A 19,749-nucleotide genomic window follows, 5' to 3' on the forward strand; every position below is an offset into this window, starting at 1 on the left:
TTGGCTGGCTGCAGTGATGGCTGGCAGAAAAACACAGCAAATGTCAACTGCCACCTTGGATGTCCTGAGAGGTAACAAAACAGACTGCATGAAACTTGCCAGCAGATACTTACACTTCAACAGAGAAGGGAAAGAGTAACAGCTTACTTGAATCTTCTTACAGTTACCCTTTTATTTTTCCACAGCTCTTGTTTTGAAAAACAGTTGAAAAGTCGTAAGAATTAAGTTCTATTACATAAGTGAAAGTTCCAGCAGTTAAATGGAAGGACTTTCCCTTTCAGACATGGAGAACAGCTGAATGAGAGTCCTATGCAGTTCTTTTCAAGGACCTCTGACCTCTCATCTCTGCAGGACATGGTGGCACTGGGGGCTGAGAGGATGGAAGAGACTTGTTCACTGTCATGTTCCCTGTTCAGGCTTACGAGACCATGTCAGTGGCTGCCACCGATCTGTCAGGTGCAGAAGGCAGTCTCATGGTGCAAACATGCATTAGAAATGAAGACTACTTCCCAAGTGTCTAATCTGAAATCCACCACTGCTATTTGAAAAGCTGCTTGTTCATAAAATTTAGAGATTTTGAAATTCTCCCAAAAGTTGCCCTGTTTGGAGATCTCTAAACGTCATAAAAATGCAGAAGAATCATAGCAAAATGCTTAAACAAAATGTGGTTTTTGACAGGGTGATGCTTAAGTCCACTTACCACATAAAGTAATCATGGGCAGATGGCCAAAGTCCTCTTGTGTGGAGCCAATGAGCATATGCCAGACTACAAGGTGAGTTTGCACATAAAGACTGTGCTCCTCTCAGCACAGTCCAGGCCCTAGGTGATTTCTGAGCACTGTGAAGAGCTTCTATGGAATAAGCCAGCACCTGTCACTATATTCTTTCTTTCTAGGCTGACAGAAACAATCACGCTAAAGAGATAGCTTCAAGCAGAAGATCAGCTTTATTTGCCAAAGGATTGTCAAGCTGCTGCATACCCACCATCCAGCCTCAGGATTTTGTCTCAACTCCAGCTCTTGGGATTCTAGTTTTTATCCCTAGCTTTCTGCCTGTATTTCCCATTCCTTGCTTCCTTCCCCTGAGCACACACAAACCCAGAATGCCACTGCGGACCAAACCATGTCAGCATACACTGCATAAGCGTGCACAGAGTTGTCCCAGGGATCTCCAGCCACAGCATCAAGAATAAAGAAACCTGCTTTGGCTAAGTGCAGTGTATAATAGACTACAAAAGTATGTGTGCTGCTTTGGGATTGTCAAATTATTCGATCAACAGACGCAAGAGTCACTTAAACTTGTCAGGGGCAAAGTCATGCCACCTGGATTTACAAAGCTTTTGAAAATGCATTTGGAAATGAACAACACACAACAGCTAATGCACTAAATATTTCACATTGGTAGACTAAGATGCAGATACCCAATTTACAGATAACACAACAGCTCCTTTTCCCTGAGTCATAAATTCCAGGATGATCAGATTCTGAATAGCACTCCCAGATACAAAAGAAAAATAGAGCAGATGATGAATATTTTATCGCTGAATTCTTGCTATACATAATCATATCATTTTATTATCTCATGCTGTGCAGAAAAAAAACCATGGGAAATGAGGCTAGATTTGTGAATGATAATAGTAATTTGTCAAGCTGTTTGATACAAGGATGAGAATACAATAAACATGATTTTAAAAGTTGAGATAGGAAGATTGGCTACTGACATGAAATGGGAAAACATGGAAGTGATTTAAAGATATTAAAGAAATGTAAAAGAGACTGCGGTATATTAATTTATATAACAGGAACATCAAAATAAAATACAAGAAACAGTAGCAAAAGCTGCATCTATGAAGAAAAATGGCAACCATTTTGACAGTCTTGGGTAGGAGAGATGGATAAGCCGTCGCTCGTTACATGTTTCTGCTCAAGTTTCACCTTGACTTAGAAAAAGCTATTTTCTTAGTACACTGCTCTTGGATTATGTGTGAATGGGGAATACCTTCTGCTAGCAGTACTCAGACACATATATTTAAATCCCCTTTTCCAATGACATTTGCTAGAGTTCAAGTTTCCTTATGAATTATCAGATGAAATGACATGTTTCAGTGTGTTCATTCCGAATACTAATCACGCACTGTAAACAAGCTTTTTTAAAAAAAATGTAAAATAAAAATAAAACCTTTTGGAATCACAAAGACAGGTCTGAAGAGACAATGCAGATGGAGCTCAGAAGAGGTGCACAAAATCAATCACAGAAGCACAGAGGCTGGAAAGGACCCCTGGGAAACTCAAATCCAACCTCTGGCCTAAAGCATGTCCAGCTGGAGCAGGTTGCTCAGGGCCTCCGCCAGTTGGGTTTGGATACCTACAGGGATGGAGGTTCCTGACTGCAATTTGGCAGAGATAAAACCTGACTGGACCTGCTGTTATTGGACAAATAATGACCCAGGTGTTTCAGCCACTAGCAAGGAAATGGAAATGTGGCCCGCAGATAAGGTAATCATATTAACTCCAGCTATGGTGACCTGGCATTTCATTTGAAGTGTAGTTCTGTTCCTAACTGCTCTGCCTGTATTTTATTATTGGGAAAACACTTTAAAACATAACAAAGCAAAACCTATAGCAGCTGAACAAAAAAAAAAAAAAAAAAAAAGAGGTGCTATAGCTTGAAGCACATTGATTGAGGATGTCAATACAACATTGTTGTATTGTTGTTTTTACTTTTCAAGAAAGTTAGCCTCATTCCTGACCTATCTTTGAAAAATTCAAGCCTCTCCAGGCAGAACTTTAAGTCTCCACAGTTCATGAGAGGTTATGGACTGCATCAGTAATGCTCTAAACATGAACTTTTAAATATTGGCTTTTCAAATAACAACTAAAGGATAAGATGAGGCCAAGTATAAATATTGACCTATGAACAATGACTTAGACTGTCTGCATGACACTTTGGTGTTTAATGGCAACTAGTATCCAGCTGTCAGTTTTGATTATTTTAGTTTTAATCCCTCATACCAAGATTACACATTGTGTACCCAGACTGACTTAGAAGTCAATTTCCTTTGTTTCTAACTCTGTAGTAGAAGAAGGTTAAAGCAGGTCCTTCTTCTGACTCAGTAAAAAAAGCCCTTGAAACAGTGGGAGCCTCAGATACCTGACATGTTTATAATTAGTCAACCTCTGAAAACTCTTGAAAAAGATACCAGAAATACAGTACCCCTTCAGGTTACCACATACCTTTCCCTTCTTAATTAAAGAAAGTATAAAAGCAGAACTGAGACATAAAACACATTTCAGATATTTTTATCTGCTATGCTATCTCAGGAGTCATGTATCAATTACCTCTAGAAAAGCTGCTTGGAAACTAGAGCCTGCTCAGGTGAAATTAAAGCAGGTTTTATCCTTGGCTTGCAGATGATGCAGGAGCACCCTGGGATCCCGTGATTTCTATGCCCTGTCATCCTGAATTTCAGTGAGAGCTGCACTTCAAAGCCTTTTTGGTTTGAAAAATCAGAAACAGAGGTCCGAATAACAATGTTTCCCTGTTCTTTTTATTTCTACATTAAAAGATTAACTGGACATTCACGGTACTGACATCCAATTCAGAAATAATGCATGGCCTTGTATGGCAAGAGCCAGGTGAATGCAGCCAGCCTCTGCATTTACCAGCCCAGAACCAGAACTCCCAGCAGCATTCAGAGCACATACCCAGAAGAGGTGCAAACACATGAAGCATCATTTTGCACACAGTGAAAGGTCAGACATTCACATTATGGGAGATGCAGGACATCGTGCTTCTGAATACACATCCATAAATAATTGAAAGGAATTAAGGGCGTTTTTTACCATTTCCCCTTTTAACCTCTAGCCTTTCCCAAGGTCTATAATTTTATATATATCTATATATCAATATGTATTTAGTATTTGTTAGAATGCTATGGGATAAAGCCCTGGAAGGAAGAGTGACACAAGAGAGTTGGTTAAGATTCAAGGGTCATCTATTCCAAGCCTAGGAATGACGCATCTCAACGAAGAGGAAGTCAGGCAAAAACGCCAGGAGGCCTGCATGGATTCAAGGATCATCTTTTCCAAGCCTACGAATGATGCTCTCTCCAGAAAGGAACAGGACACCTGGTTACCTAGGATATGAGAAGGCTGAAGTACTCAATGACTTTTTTTTCTCTGTCTTGACCGGCAAGTGCCCCAGTCACACTGCCCAAGCCACAGAATGAAAAGGCAAGAACTGGAAGAATGAAGAATGGTCCACTGTAGGAAAAGAACAGGTTTGAGACCATCCAAGGAACCTGAAGGTGACCAAGTCCATGTGATCTGGTGAGATACATCTGTGGGGCCTGAGGGAACTGGTGGATGAAGTGGCTAAGCCACTTTCCATCGTATTTGAGAAGTCATGGCAGTCAGGTGAAGTTCCCACTGACTTGAACACCCACTTTTAAAAAGAGAGCAAAGGAAGACCTGAAGAACTACATATTGGTTAGTTTCACCTTGGTGCCCAGCCAGACCATGGAGAAATCATCCTGGAAATTATGCTAAGCCACATGTTAAATAAGAAGGTGATTCCTGCTAGCCAACATGGTTTTACTAAGGGCAAACCATGTCTGGCATATTTGGTGGGCTGTTAAGAGAGCACTACAGCATTGATGGATAAGGGAAGAACAGGTACCTGGACTTGTGGAAAGCACTTGGCACTGTCTTACATGGCACCCTTGTTCCTAAACTGAACAGGCATGGCTTTGACAGATGGACCACTCTGTGGAACAGTGGATAGATTGGTTGGATGACAACATCCAAAGAGTTGCCACCAATGGCTCGATGTCCAAGTGGAGACCAGTGACAGGAGGTGTTCCTCAGCGGTTGATATTGGGACTGGCACTGTTCAACATCTTTGCAAGCAATGTGGGCAGTGGGACTGAGTGCTCTCTCAGCAAGATTGCTGATGTCACCAAGTTGTGTGGTGTAGTTGACACACTGGAGAGAAGGGATGCCATCCAGAGGGACCTTGGCAGGCATGAGAGGTGGACCTGTGTGAACATCATAAATCTCAACAACACCAAGTAAAAGGTCCTGCACATGGGTCAGGGCAATCCCAAACACAAATACAGGCTGAGTGGAGAATGAACTGACATCACTGCTGGGGAGAAGGACCTGGATGTGTTGGTTGATGAGAAGCTCAACATGACCCAGCAACGAGTGTGTTGGAAGCCCAGAAAGCCAACCATATCCTAGGATTCATCCAAAGCAGTATGGCCAGCAGGTTCAGGGAAGTGCTTCTGCCCCTCTGCTCTGCCCTCAGAGACCCCACCTGGAGTGCTGCATCCAGCTCTGGGGCACCCTCCATAGAAAGGAAATGTATCTGTTTGAATGAGTCCAGAAGAGGGTCATGAAAATGCTCAGAGGACTGGAGTACCTCTCTTACAAAGGCTGAGAGAATTGGGGTTGTTCAGCACTGGAAAATAGAAGGTTCGGGGGAGACCTTACAGAAGCCTTCCTGTACCTGAAGGAGGACTAGAGGAGAGCTAGAGAGAGCCTTTTTACAAGGCCATATATTGACAGGACAAGGATAAATTCAAACTGAAAGGGTGCGGGTTTAGATTAGATATAAGGAAGAATTTTTTTACTGTGAGGGTGGTGAGGCATTGGAAAAGGTTGCCCAGAGAAGTCCTCAATGCCCCATCCCTGCAAATGTTCAAGATCAGGCTGGATGGGCCTCTGAGCAACCTGGTCTAGTGGAAGGTGTCTGGGCCCACAGCAGGGGGCTTGGACCTCTAGACAATCTTTAAGGTCCCTTCCAACCCAAACTGTTCTATGATTCTGTGATGAAATGCTGATCTCTAGCATCTCCTTTGTGCACAGGACATGTGACACAGGAAGAAAGACCCTTTACTGCATTTATGTAAGTTGTTGCTGACATGAAGAAGGGAGACCAAGCATCACTAAGAGTGGCACTTCAGTGTGTTCAAGGACTGGTGATATTGCCCTGCATTTTCCTATGTGTATATGTTTGACCTCCTTTAGGTGTCCTCTCTTTTCTGTAGGAGAGCTTCAGATCTTCTTCAGAATCTCAGTCAAGGAATAAGTGCACCACAAATATTTGTTGTAGGTAATGTATCTTACTGAACTTGTTATTCTGATGAAGCCTCTCTTGAGGGTAAAGCGTTGCACTTGTCCAGTGAAATACATAGACCTACCTTTGCAATTTCACTAAGGGTTGTTACACTGGGTGATCGACCTTGGTCTGGCTGCTTTGGGTACAGAGTTTCAAAAATAAATCAAGTTTCCACTGAGGCACCTTAAATACAAATTTAAAAATGCATGGATTGACCTTTATGTCACTGAATGAAGCCTTATATTTTTAGCTGTTTTGGCAAACTAGATCAGGAAAGGAAGGCACATATTTCAGATTATGTTCTTTAGATAGGAAAAAGAATAATAAGACAAACTGAGTTAGATGTGAAATACCTATCCAACTGCATAAAGAGCACATGCATCACAGCCCAGTGCATACACCAAGCCTGAGACATTTATCTGATGCAAACAGTATCAGCAAAAAATCCTGTTTTGTTAAACAAAGCCTCACCTTTCTGCTATGGATTTCATCGGCAAATAAAAGTCCTCTCCTGCGAGGTAGGCAGCTGCAGTTCCACCTCCAAAATAGGTTTTCCTCAAGAGGGGAGCAATCCGGTTGTTTACCAATAATGCTCCTAAACCAGTTGGGAATCCAAAGATTTTATAGAATGAGATGGGGATAAAGTCAGCTTGGTGAACTCCCAGGTCCAGTGGAGAACTGCTCACATACGAAGCTGCATCTAGTAGAACAAACCACTTCCCTGGTATTTTGATGGGGCAGAGTTTTCCAGATTTTATGTCCTGTATCCATGAAAGGGGATATTTGGTACCAGAAAAATTGCTCTGAGCTGGGTAAGAGAATAGATGAGGTGTTGTGCAGTTTTGTTCTTCAGCTGGTAACCTGCTTTTTGCTGACAAAATTTCCTTTGGTTTTATTGGAACAGACAAGACATTCATTGAAGCAGTTATGCCTCTCATACCCACCACAGATGTGTGGCTGTCAGTTAGGTAACAAAATCGACTGCTGGGTTGCTTTGTGCCTTCAGGTATCCAAGGGAATGATTCTGCTATCAGTTTAAGTGCAGCTGTGCATCCAGATGTGAAAATGATGGTGTAATCCTCAGCAGTAGTGTGGAAGTGTTGCAATGTTCTGAAAAATGAAAAAAGAAAAATATCAATTTATTTTCTGATTTTTCTCTTTTATTGCTGTGTGATGTATTTCAGTTTACCTCACCATAAGTTCTACTCTGACACCAACTATGAATAGTAGACAAGTTTTGCCAAACAGTACAATAAGCTTCAACAAGGGATCTTGAATCATTTTGTCCACAAGAGACACTTTTCATTGTTGCAGTGAACGTGGCTGTGTTCTTAAGGATAGAAGCCAATTTGCCTGGCTCCAAATAGAGTGGCCAGTCTGGTCCCTCAGTGGGATCAGAATTAAGCCTGCATATAATTAAAATTACACTGTCCTTGAGAGTGACCAGTTTTATTTATAAACTATTAGTGTTTTCAGTTTGCAGACTATTTAGAGCAGACAGAATATGTTTCAGTTAAGATAATCTACTTAAATAGTGAGCATCCAAATTAAGGGTCACAATATTCAACAGGGAAACCTTAGAAAACAGCTTTGCTCCTTGCTTATGTTATTAACAATAGAAACAGAAGGCAGCAAGAAGCAACACACAATTCCATGGGCCTTATGCACTTAAGGCTGTAATCTCTGTGCTCCACAAAGGTAAGCTTCCCAAACCAGAAGTAATCTAACGTTTTCCAATGAGCCAAACTATGAAAAGCAAACTGATCTCTGGAGGAATGTCTGTGCTAGACATTCTTTGATGTCTTGAGAGCACCTTGTTGGCTCTAAACTACCTTTTGTGAACACCATCTAACACAGCTTGTGGTATCCATGCTAGGCTGTGCATCTATTACGGTTTTGCAGTGTGCAAGATGAGTCTTTTCAGAGGCTGAGGAATAGCTTCAATTCAGTCACCTTTCTTACCTTTTTCACCTGATGGAAGGTAAAGGTAATTCTCTGAATTAACTTTATAAAACTCCTACTAATATAAACAGAAAATGTAATAAACATCCAAGAGACATCAGCTTCAGAGAATGGAGCAGAGCAAACAAAATGGAACCAGAGCATACATGCTGCTGCTCAGAAGTGCTCTCCAAGCAGCTGGCATCCTGAGCTGTGGAATTCCAAGATACAGACCAGCACTTAGAGAGGCCATGAACTCTGGTTTCCAATGTGTATCATTAAAAGTTTGCATGTTTCATACAACATGATATTCCCTTGCTAGAAGAGGCAGAAACTGAAGATGCAGATGCATTTAAATATAAGTTGCATAAAAGATTATGTTACAAATTCAAGTTAAAAATCATGAAACATAGGACAGTGCTGAAATTCCTTAAAATTTTATTTGTCCAGTCTGAAACATAAATGCTACAGGGAAAGGGTTTTAGAGCTCGGTGGTGTGTGCAACAGTCAAATATTAAACACTGGAAAAGAAACAATTACAATGGCTTTGATGATTTGCACTAAAAAAACACCCTAAAAAGGCCCACTGAAATTATACTATGAATACTTTTCTCAGTTGAAGAAAACTGTTATGGTACTGGGAAGTACAGGATGCAACAGATGATTTCATAGGCCCAAATGAGACTTGACTTTTTTCAGAACTTAAATTTTTGAAAACTGATGCAAATGGTAGGTATTTTATGTCTTTTGGAAATAAAGAAAGAATTGCAACTTTTATGAAGGAGCAGGTCATGGACTTAGGCTTTAAACATTCTGAGAAACCATTTGAAAGAATTCATAAGAATCTTTCTGAAATAGACCTGCCAAAGGATAGTTGCTGCAAGCATTCACAGCCCTGCACATAATTTTTAAAGACCATGTTCATAGAACCCAAGCTTTTCCATTAGAGTTTAGAAACCCTGTTAGCGCTGAAGACAGGAACAATCATAGACATTTTTGTATCGGGTACTGAGCTGACAGCCTGCCTCATTCATTGCTGTGACCTGTTCTCTCCGGTCACTGAATCCTTCCCCTTTCCCCCTGCACAGAGCTGTGCAGCCTTTCCCTCCATCACCTGCTTTACAGCTTAGAGCACGTGTATGTGTTGTGTAGGACACCTCAGTGAAGGAACCTGAAACCCTCAACCCAGCTGGTTGCAGGGTTACCACTCAGAACCATGCCCTCAATTTCAGTCCTGATATCATTCTGCCTTTATTCTTCTTTCCGTGCATTTACCTAGATACAGAAAAGATGGAAAGCAGAAAAAGCAAGAGTCTTACTTTCTTTTTCAGGGACAGAGAAGGAAAGCATTACAGTTTTGTTTCTATGGGAATGGAATGGTGGAGAGTAGATTAGAAAGGAGGCTGGGTCTTTGTGGTTATGGGCATAATTTTCTATGTATTATCTGATGTGGCTAATTTTTGTATGCTCTACAGTCATATTGGATAAGTTTTGGAATCATCACACTGATATAAACAAAATTGCAAAAAGGTTGTGCAATTTCAAGAAAAATGATCAACAACAACAACAATAAAATATCCAACTTGCTCTATTTTTAACTCTGTGAGCTGCAGGCCGACTTATGTATTCACACACAGAATACATTTTGAGCTAAAACACTTGGTGATAGGAGCAAATTCTTAATACGTAACATCTTTTCATAAGAGTGAGCTGACAAGAGCAGCGACAAAAAGCAAGCTGAAGGCTATTATCAAGTCTGCTCCTCTTATACTCTCTACAATTTCTCTGCTCTCCTCCCCACTCAGCCTCTTTGTGCCACACATGCTCAGTGCAAGGTGAGACACACCTGGGTCAAATGCTAAATTTTGTGTAAGAATAGTACCTGAAGTTCTCCACTGGAATTGTACTTGCTTACCACAGCACTTAATTTGACCAAAAGACACTGTTAAATGACTATAGCTAGAATGCAAAAATGGTGGAATGTGATTTAATAATGGGATGCTGTCATCCAACCATGAATATCAGAGCCATTGAGCACCTTTATTAAACATTTTCAGAATTTTACAAAACAATAAATACTATTTTGGATTGTTTAGGCTCACAAATAGTGACATCTCTATGTTTAATTCATAAATGAGTGAGACAAAGCTCATGGGTATTTAAACTATATTTAGTTTGAATTCATTCAAATTCAGAAATAGCTGAAAAGTTCTGAAATAAAATCCCTGGCACAACAGTGATGTATTATCTATTCAGCTCAATACAAGAAATTGACTTTCAGATGAAAAAAATCAAGCTGTAGGGTTAACTTTTCAAAAGTCTCCAAATAAATTAGATGCTTTTTTTTTAAAGCCATTTAAGTTCCTAGAGCTAGAGAAACAATCAAGTTATATTTCTAATTGACTTAGATAGCAAATAGATTCTTTTGAAAGTCAAATTAAGTACCTATTGCATTTTGAGTCTCCAAATGCCTTATAAAATTGCTATGACTCCAATACTTGCAAAAGAAGTGGAATTTTAAAAGTTTGAACTATTTCTTACCTCAAAAAGTAAAATAAATAAATAAAGCAAGAGCAACTGAATTCAGGGAACTTCCTTCTCCTTTTGATGTGCAGAGCAGAAAAGCTGCGAGCACCTCAGAATAAGGTTTATGAAATGAATACCACAAAATCCTGAACTAGAGCAGCACTGCCATGATAAAATCAGACTACTCAGGGATAGAAAACTGCAATACATCTTATTGACTTCTGCAGCCCACAGTACTACATCCTCTGTTTTGACATGGATATTGGGAAGCACTAGCTATTACACACAAAATTCCTAATGCTGTCTGTCTTCGTGCAAGACATACCCCATTACAGTGAAATGCAGTACACCTTTATTATACTCCGGGAAGATTTATAGCCATATATAAGGTTGCTGTTGGCAGCAGGACTAAAGACTTGAAGTAGAAAACTGATAACTTGATCTACTACAGCTCACAGCTGCAAAGAGCAGTGGCATTTTATAGTATTACAAATTCCCACGTTTCAAAGGACTCTTTGGAAGAAAGGACTAAGAAGGTAATTGTGAAACATATGGATACAACTGTGCCTTCACTTGCAAGTTGGCAGAAAGGCTGAGGAACTTAATCCAGTCCCTTGCTGTCAGACTGGCAAGGCAGGGAGGAAGCTGCAAGCTCCATCTTTGCAGACATTGAAGACACACTACGAGTGGCCACCTCTTCTCCTTGTCCTCTCAACGCCCCCAGGAGCACAGATTGCGACATACATAGATCATGAAACCTGTCCAGAGAGAAGGCACTGAAAATGCTCCCACTTGACCACACTTCCCTGTGGGTGTTTGTATTCTGAGACCTCTCTGTTAGCTGGTGTTTAATGATTTTTAAAAGTCGCCAGGAGACTTTTGTATCTTTACAACAGCTGAGCCAAAATGCCTTTGCACTTCAAAGCAAACACTGGCAAAGAAAGTCAATTTTCAACCCCGCCAAGCCTGCTGTCTCCTTTTATACGTTTAATACACACAAAATTAGTAATGAGCTTTATACTTAAAGATTTCTATAATCAAGTCATATATTTAGAGGGAGTAGTCACATTATCTAACTTATCCAGTCCAAAAGCCCAAATTAATAGTTTATTAGAACTATCACTCCACAGTGCCACTGGCAGCTGTGCAGAAGGTAAAGGCTACTATTTTTTCAACTACCTTAGGGACACTGTGACACCCAAAGTTAGATGAGATGCTCTCCAAAGCTGCTTCCTGGCTGCCATTCTCTCATGCAAGAAGCCCGTTGTTCCTCCTTGCCATCAGCTCTTTGTAGCTCTCAGCAGAAAATCAGTAGCAAACAAACTTATTCCCATACTACACCATTTCCATTACAGCCTCCCAAAATTCAGCTGATTGACATGGCTTTTATTCCATACTGCTAGGCTTAAAATACTTTCAAAAAATATGTTTTACATCAATTTCTCTCTATTCAAATCTACCTTTTGAAAACAGCTAGTAAAAAACTGAAAAGCAACTTATATTGCTAGATTTGCTTCCTGCCATACTTTAATTCCAATTGGTGCAAATATTTCTATCTCTAGTTGGCAAGATCAAAATATGCTCAGGGACTTAGTGGTTTACATTTTTTATATTTGTATTCACATTTTTATTTAGATTGTATATGAGTTTTCATAAATATCATCAGTACAATGATGCTCTAGTCAGTAGCTGATAAAAAAACCCTTATAAAAATTTAAGTATTGCCATTGTAACAGGAGATTCAGATTTGAAGACACAGCATAGTTACCTATACAACAGTACAAGTTTAGGTTGCATTTTATAAAGGAATCTTTTCAGCTGCACATCTAAATCTAAAAGTATTTTCTATTTTGATATTTTTTCAGTGTCATGCCAGCCAGATTCACAAATCCAGTTTAGACTTGTATTAAAAGATGCTTACCTTGGGCCTTAGAAGTATCATCACAGTGTTTTCTGCTCTATAGAAACTGAAAAGATGTGACATGCTGTTGTTTAATGAATAGGTTTTGTAAGAATAAAATTAACAAATTACTTCTGAGCCAGAAAATATTTTATTTTGGGGTGGGTTTTTTTGGTTGTTTTTTTTTTGTTTGTTTGTTTGTTTTTGTTGTTTTGTTTTGTTTTGTTTTGTTTTGTTGTTGTTGTTTTTTAATTCCTTAACTGGCATTTTAATCCTTTCTGGACACAAGTGCATGTGGGAAGTATAGACAGTGGCTGCATCTACATTTCTGGGTAAGAGTGTTTTAACATTCCCCATTTATTAATTAAGAGTCAGCTCCAGCGATCAAAGCAGCCAATGGAAAAACTCCCACCAACTTTAGTGAGAGTTCCTAAGGTCTTGTAAACAGCTGTGGCTGTTACAGAGCAGGACCCATGCTTTCAGGCTTAACTTCATGTGCAGTAGCAGTTCTGTACATGTTTTTCTCTCTACGTACACAGAGAAAAAAGGAAAAGAAGATGTGGCTATCCTCATTCAAGCCAGCACAGAAGGATACCGTAGAAAAGGATATACTTCATAACACACAACCCAAATTTTCTTTAATTTCTCTTGCTGACAGAAGTGACAGCTTACATCTATATCCATGAGGGGAACGTTCCAGTTTACAGACTAAAAAGACAGGCCTTCTGGGTAGGAAATATCTTATATTTTATTTCATAAAGACAAGGTCTATTCAATCCAGTATGCCACAGCCTCAAGTTATATTCTCATTGTCAATTCCCAATTCAAACAAAAGCAAACTAAAATCTATAAATGCTTTAAAGAATCAAATATACTCAAGCAGGAAAAAATTTACCTAATCTGTCTCCCTTCAGCAAAACATTAACTTACTGAAAAAAGCTATTGTAAAGGTTTAGGTTTGGGGAGTTTTGTTTGGTTTTTCATTGTTGTTGTTGTTTTGTTTGTTTTTTTTCTTACAGCAATGTTTTCATCAGAAATCTATACCATATCACCTCTGCAACCTGTGCAGCTAATCCAGTGGAGATCCTCCAAATTAGAAGGATTTGCCCATGGATTAATACTAGCATGAGGAAGAGCACTGGGATAAATAATCCTTTATAGCTCTCTCTCCAAGTTTCCTCAGTCAGTTCCCTTTTCTGTTTCATTTTCCTTTCTCATACTGACAATGTACAAATGTAAAGTTTTCAGAGCGCACGCTAACTGTGAAATAGCTGCACACTGCCTTGTTTATCCTCACTAGTTACATACACATAAACTTCTTGTCTGACCATTTTACTTGAAAGGCACTCATTCTGAACCCAGCTTCTTCCCATTACTGCTTGCATGAGAGTGATTAGGATCTTACCCATTGATATGACTGTTGTTTATTTGCTCCCTGGAGACAAAATAAATGATTAGATGGAATGCACCTCAAAAGTTCCACTTGGCACAGGCAGGTGATTGAAAAGTCCCCCCCTCCTTGCTATTTGAAAGCATTGCACTTTCTTTAGGCATTCACACTCAGCCATCTGAATTGAAGCATTATAATTGAAGCATTACATTTATTCCCCTGCCAAGTTCACTGGAGACACACTGTGGAAATACCTATTTGCTTACAAAGGGTCATAGTCGGTCTTCACCAAACAGATCCTCTCTCCAGCTCCACAAAGCTGGCAGCTCAGCAGAATGCCTGGAGTTTCCCTTGCACAACAGCTTCAGAAGAGCAGGAGCTCTTTAATGACCACAAAACATCTTCCTGCAGGAAAAGATGCTTTGATGAATAAAGCCTATAAGAAGCACACACCCTGACTGAGAGGTGTTGACCCTCATAACTCATTTCAAAGTGCACATCCAGCAGGTGTTCAGTGTCACGCCTGGCACACTGACAGAGCAAACTACAAATAAGGGTGGTATTATGGCTCCGCATGTAATCAAAAGAGCAAAACAGTCAGAAGGACTCATAAAATCCACAAAATCCGATACTACAAGCGAGCTGTTGGTACAGTTTGTTCTAATACGCAACTATAACTCCTCTGACAGAAGTCTCTAACGCCTGTAACTTCCTAGATATGGCAGAAGCCCCTGGGTAACTCTTCTCTTTGAAATTAAATGTTGTTTTTCTGTGTAGAGAGGGAAGATCAATAGCTACATGATTTTAAAACCACTTTGTGGATATTTTTTCTGAGTAAGATCAGCCAGATCTATTTATTTCAGTACTTGAACAAGTGCCAAAGATTTGTAAAAACACCCATGAAACCTAGTATTTTCATTAATTACAACACAAATGACTCTGAAAATTTATACCATAGGTTTTTTAAAGGAGAATTCACCACCTGATAGTCGAGTAACCAGGAAAGACATGGAAAAAATAACCCATATTTTAGGGAACCATTTAAGGAGGACTAGCCATAAACATCAAACAGTTCATGAGAAATCCATTCCAAACTGTATTTGCAAAAACTAATTGCCAAATTGAAAAACTACAAATTAATACAAATCAGTTTTTAAATCATTCATGTCTTAGAATTCAAGCTACTTCTGCAGCAAGTCTTAGGAGTCACTAGGAAGAAGCAAATCTAAAAACAAGCATAGGAAGATTTTGTGCATGGACTAGCATATCACCTCAGTTGGAGTCTAGGCAACTTCAGTGTGAGATGTTTTCAATACAGTATTTTCCTCATAAGTTACACCAAACACCTAAAGTCACTGTATCTTCCTCTTACCTAGCACAGACCATAAGGTTTATATTTAGGCATGCGAGGAACAGAAACAAAGAACACAAGATTTGTTTCAATGGTGAACACTCAAGACAGCACAATACCAGCCAGAGATGTCATTTCTACCATGAATATGTGCAATATCCTATTCACAGGCTACAGGAACAAAGTAAAGGGTGTGCATATGGAAATTCATATCACTGTAAGACATCTACACTGCGGAAACCAAAGCACATCATTTTAGAGCCACCCAAAGACCACAGGCTCTGCATTAAAAAGCTCATCTGACCTAAGCTAGAGGTCTGCTTCAGGCTAAGGTGTCTTGCTCTGGACATGTCCAAATCCTTCCACTGCACACCAAAGGCAACTAAATGCCTTGTGCACCATACACAGCTACACTTATCCAGCTTAACTTCAGCATCTTTGGAGCGCAATCATCCCTCTTCCCAATCCTAGTAAGTCCTGATCTCTGACCTTTGCAGGTGTTCTGAGCTCCAGCTGGGGAGACTCAGTGTTGCAGTGTCTAATTAATACTGCTAATGCCAGCAAGCACCCACTGCCATGAGGCCTGCCTACCTGCTGTAGAGATATTTGCTGGTAACCGGTCAGAAGTTACTACACTTTGTTTTCTGCTTTTTGGAAATAATCATAGCAATAGGAAATAATCAACTGGAGCATAACGCTTGGCTATTTTCAGCCAAGTATTTCAAATCTGTAAAGGTTGTTTCAGAAAAAAAAAATCCCACTTAGGCATTCTGATGGTTCCAAACTCTCAAGGTTTTACAGTGGCTAACCTTTTAAGTAACGTCAGATAAGAAGTTAAATATCCTTTAGGGTGCTGAAAAAACTTTATAAGCTAGCCATTTTTTAATCTTGAATAATGTACCATGGCTTCCAATCTTTTTAAAACATTATTCTTTGTTCAAATTTTATTTAGTGGAATTTGTTTCCAGATTAGATTTGGCCTTTAAACTGTGTTCTTCTGTGATATCTTCAGCCATGGTGGTTTGTTTTTTCTTTTGTAGGGGTTTTGTAGCCAATTAAAAAACTACAGCAACTTTTTCCTAAAACAGTGTGTCACATACCCCAGACACCCTGACTCTGGCCAATCTCTTTTCCCTGTAGGTGCCAGAGAACGGACATGGGACAACGAGTCCATGACCTGTTTATAAAATGGATTTGCTATCAAGTAAGCTTGACTTACTTGCACGTTGCCTGGTATTTTAGATTGTAAGGCATGAGAAATGAAGCATAGCTGCAAAAGCATAACCCAGCAGCTCTCACACTCTCCAGCAACAGTAGGATTTATTCTGTGGTGCATGAGTCAAGCACAGACATATGCTCACTCAGTCTTCCATTACTTATTTATTCTTTTTGGGGTGGTATTGCCTGGGACTGAGGTAGGTTTGAAAGGCAGGAGGAGAGCAGTTGTATAGACAAGCCTGTGCAACTCCTGTGTACCAGGGTTGCTCTACACCTGCTCCAAACAAGTCCATCCCTGAGCCATCCTGAGTGCCAGGGATCAAAGTGCAACAGCTGTAACAAGGTGTGTGGGTCCCAAGCACTCCCACATGGCTAGCAATCTCCTTCTACCATCTCCCTTCTGAAGTGTGAGAAGTCAATCACTCTTGTGGTTATCAGAAAATAGATACACCAGAGTCTATAGCCTGTGAAGAGTAGAGCTGCCCACCTCCCTGGTAGGATGAGCCACTTGGAAGACATCTTCCCAGTGCTGAGATCTATCTGATGGTTTCTACTCCAATTCCTGCTCTGAAACAAGGCCTTGATCCTAATCTTGAAAGATATCAACTACAAATATCAATGTTCACATATCATGCATTGTCTTGGGGTGACTTTATGATGTGTATCCCATATCGCTGCCCTATGCCCAGAAATTAATTCTTGTGCCTTTCTATGCCTTTAAACTGAGCCTGAGAGGGGGAAGGCAAAATTTTTTCAAAGCAGTTTGCAGCTTGTTCAAGGTCACACAGAGAGAGCGACTTTTTTTTTTTTCCAGCTGCGGCAGGGGAGCGAGGAAGCACCCGGCTTGCTGCTCCCAGGTCAGTTTCTGGCCAGTTGTTCAGTTTCTTTTTTCTCTGGAGAGAGACTGAGAGTTGAACCTTTTTTTTCCTTCCCTGGAATTTTGGATTTTCTCCCTTATGTACTGGACTGCTTCAATATCAGAACACGTTAGGAGGACTTTCCATCAAGCACAGAGGGCCTGGCCCCGGGCCAAGCCCCAGCTCCAAGGAGACCAAAGGGAGGACTCGAACACTCAAACACTTTCCCAGGTTTTTCTCCACAGCAAGAGATTTCATTATTTAGCATTATTTTCCTTTTCCCGTGTGTTTGTTAAATAAATCGATTTATCTCTTTCACTTTCCTTTGAGGAAAAATTTATTTTTCCTGAACCTGGTAGGGGAGGGGTGGTGACCTGCCTTCTCTCAGAGGATATATTTCTAAATTTGGCCAAACTGGCACACGCATGTATTGTCAACTCTTTAATATTAATATTTTTCTCTGGAAAAATTGCAAAATACAAGGTGAAAGGAAACAAAGATAAAATGCTTTCATGTCAAAAGGAGTCAACTACATAAAATGGACCCACAGTGGTGATGAAGTACTCTGATCCCAAATGTCCAGAAGCTCAGAAACTGATGGTTTCCAGTATAACCTTTTGGAACCACCTCTACAACATATTGCCACAGTATGACTACAAAAAATCATCAGATCCCCTGCCAGAGCTTTCTTGCTCAAGAGGAAAAAAGAATTATGAAGAAAGGATAATTTCTTGAAATTCATAAAAGGCCTGTACAGTGAGTTCACATTTACTCAAGAAATACTTAGGCCCAGAACTTCAGAGGTACTCAGGTGCTTAAGCGGGAATTACATGATTTTGTGAATCTGGGTCTCAGTTACTATAGTGACAGAGACTATAGCAAATGCTCACACATATATAGGTCTTATTTCATCAAGTACTGTGCTTTGTCTGGAAATGACTTTAGATGAAGATGTTAATCTGAAATCACTTCAGTCTGCTTTCAAAATACAGAGGGCTTACATAAATCTATTTATGCATTTCAACAGCATTTTACTTAACGTGGTATCCCAGCAAATCAAACAAATCCTCAACAGCAGTCTCTACTTCACCTTGCTGTGGGGAAAAGCCCCAAGAGTGAAGTCTGGAAGACAGCTGGCCACCAGTTTTTTGCCATTTGTTTTTCATGTGATGTGATATCCCACTTCAGTGTAGCTCTGATTCTGCTTTCTAGGAAGAACATTGAAGCATTTTACACAAAACTGCAAAAACTTTCTTAAGGGCAGTGACAATAATATGAAGAGCACAGCCAGTGCTCTTGGGACATGAATTCCTGAAACCTGCGAGGTTCATACTTTGGTAAAACAGTGGACTATCTGATCACTTGTGAGGTAGAAATTACACAGCATCATGAATTCTTAGTGAATACATCTTGGTAACCATAATTACAGAAACATTCAGGAGTGAAAGGCTTTTCTGCTTGTTTGTTGAGCTGACCAACAGATTCTTGGTCTTAGTGTGCCCTTGCTGCATGCTGTTCCCACTGAACCACCTTCTTGTGTTGGCTCAAACAGCCCCAAGATTTCCCAGAAACTATGAATGGATGTTTTTTTCATATGGGAAGAATAATTTCTGCCTGTCAAGTTGCTCTTCATTCACCTTAAATCCTGACAATTGAGCTTCCAGTGCTCCTGGCAGTTGACGGAGAAACTCTTTGACACATGATGGATGCAACAAGGCATAAATGGCTGTTGAGGGATAGCCTTAAAACAAAGCTGGTCGCGATCTACAACATCAGGGAAAAAGGAACAATAAAAGCATTTTAAGGAGCTCACAAGTGACATTTTTAGAATTGTAAAATGAAAGCAGCTTACAGGAAACTTAAAACCCATAGGATCACAAAAGCTCCATATAAAAGCCGTTGCTTTATTAATTGAACAGAAAATATGAATAAAACTCAGGAACCAGATGCTGCATATGTGAGAGAGCACTAAGAGAAATATTTTGTGACTTGCTGCAATCTGTCCCATCTTTGTTGAGGATCACTCTGTTCAAACCAAAGTGGACATGACAACTATAAACTGAAACTAATGCTGTTTAAAGTGTCCCATTAGCTAATCCTGATATAAATTAAAGATGCTATTGATTAGAAAATTCACCCCAGAAGGTGCATATGAAATAATCTTTCCCATTTGGAAACATCGAGAAGTCAAAAGTGACTAAGAATACACGTCAATCTCATTTTACAGAGAAAATCTGAGTCAGAAAATGTAGTGGCTGCCCTGAATTTATCTTTTTGTCACTATCTAGCTCCTAGGAGGTAGAAACCTGACCCAGGAAGCCACGAAATCCAGATGCGAGATGGTCAGTCCATATATAGAAATACAAGTCCATGCTGCTTGTATTCTGGGAAACATTCTGAATAGCAAATTCATCACTGCAACCTCAGTAGATCTATTTACAACAAG

General features: G+C 39.9%; 1 protein-coding gene across 2 annotated transcripts in view; it reads right to left on the reverse strand.

Moving 5' to 3' along the window:
* Positions 1 to 19,749, reverse strand: part of MOCOS (molybdenum cofactor sulfurase) — a 216,573-nt gene that overhangs the window by 118,884 nt on the left and 77,940 nt on the right. For both annotated transcript variants that reach the window (XM_082290039.1, XM_082290040.1), the window contains one exon: positions 6,592 to 7,230. In XM_082290039.1, coding sequence (XP_082146165.1) covers positions 6,592 to 7,230 — 639 coding nt within the window. The remainder of the gene's footprint in view (positions 1 to 6,591; positions 7,231 to 19,749) is intronic.

The sequence above is a fragment of the Coloeus monedula genome (genome assembly GCF_965178545.1).
Source record: "Coloeus monedula genome assembly, chromosome: 1".
Taxonomy (NCBI): Eukaryota; Metazoa; Chordata; class Aves; order Passeriformes; family Corvidae; genus Coloeus; species Coloeus monedula.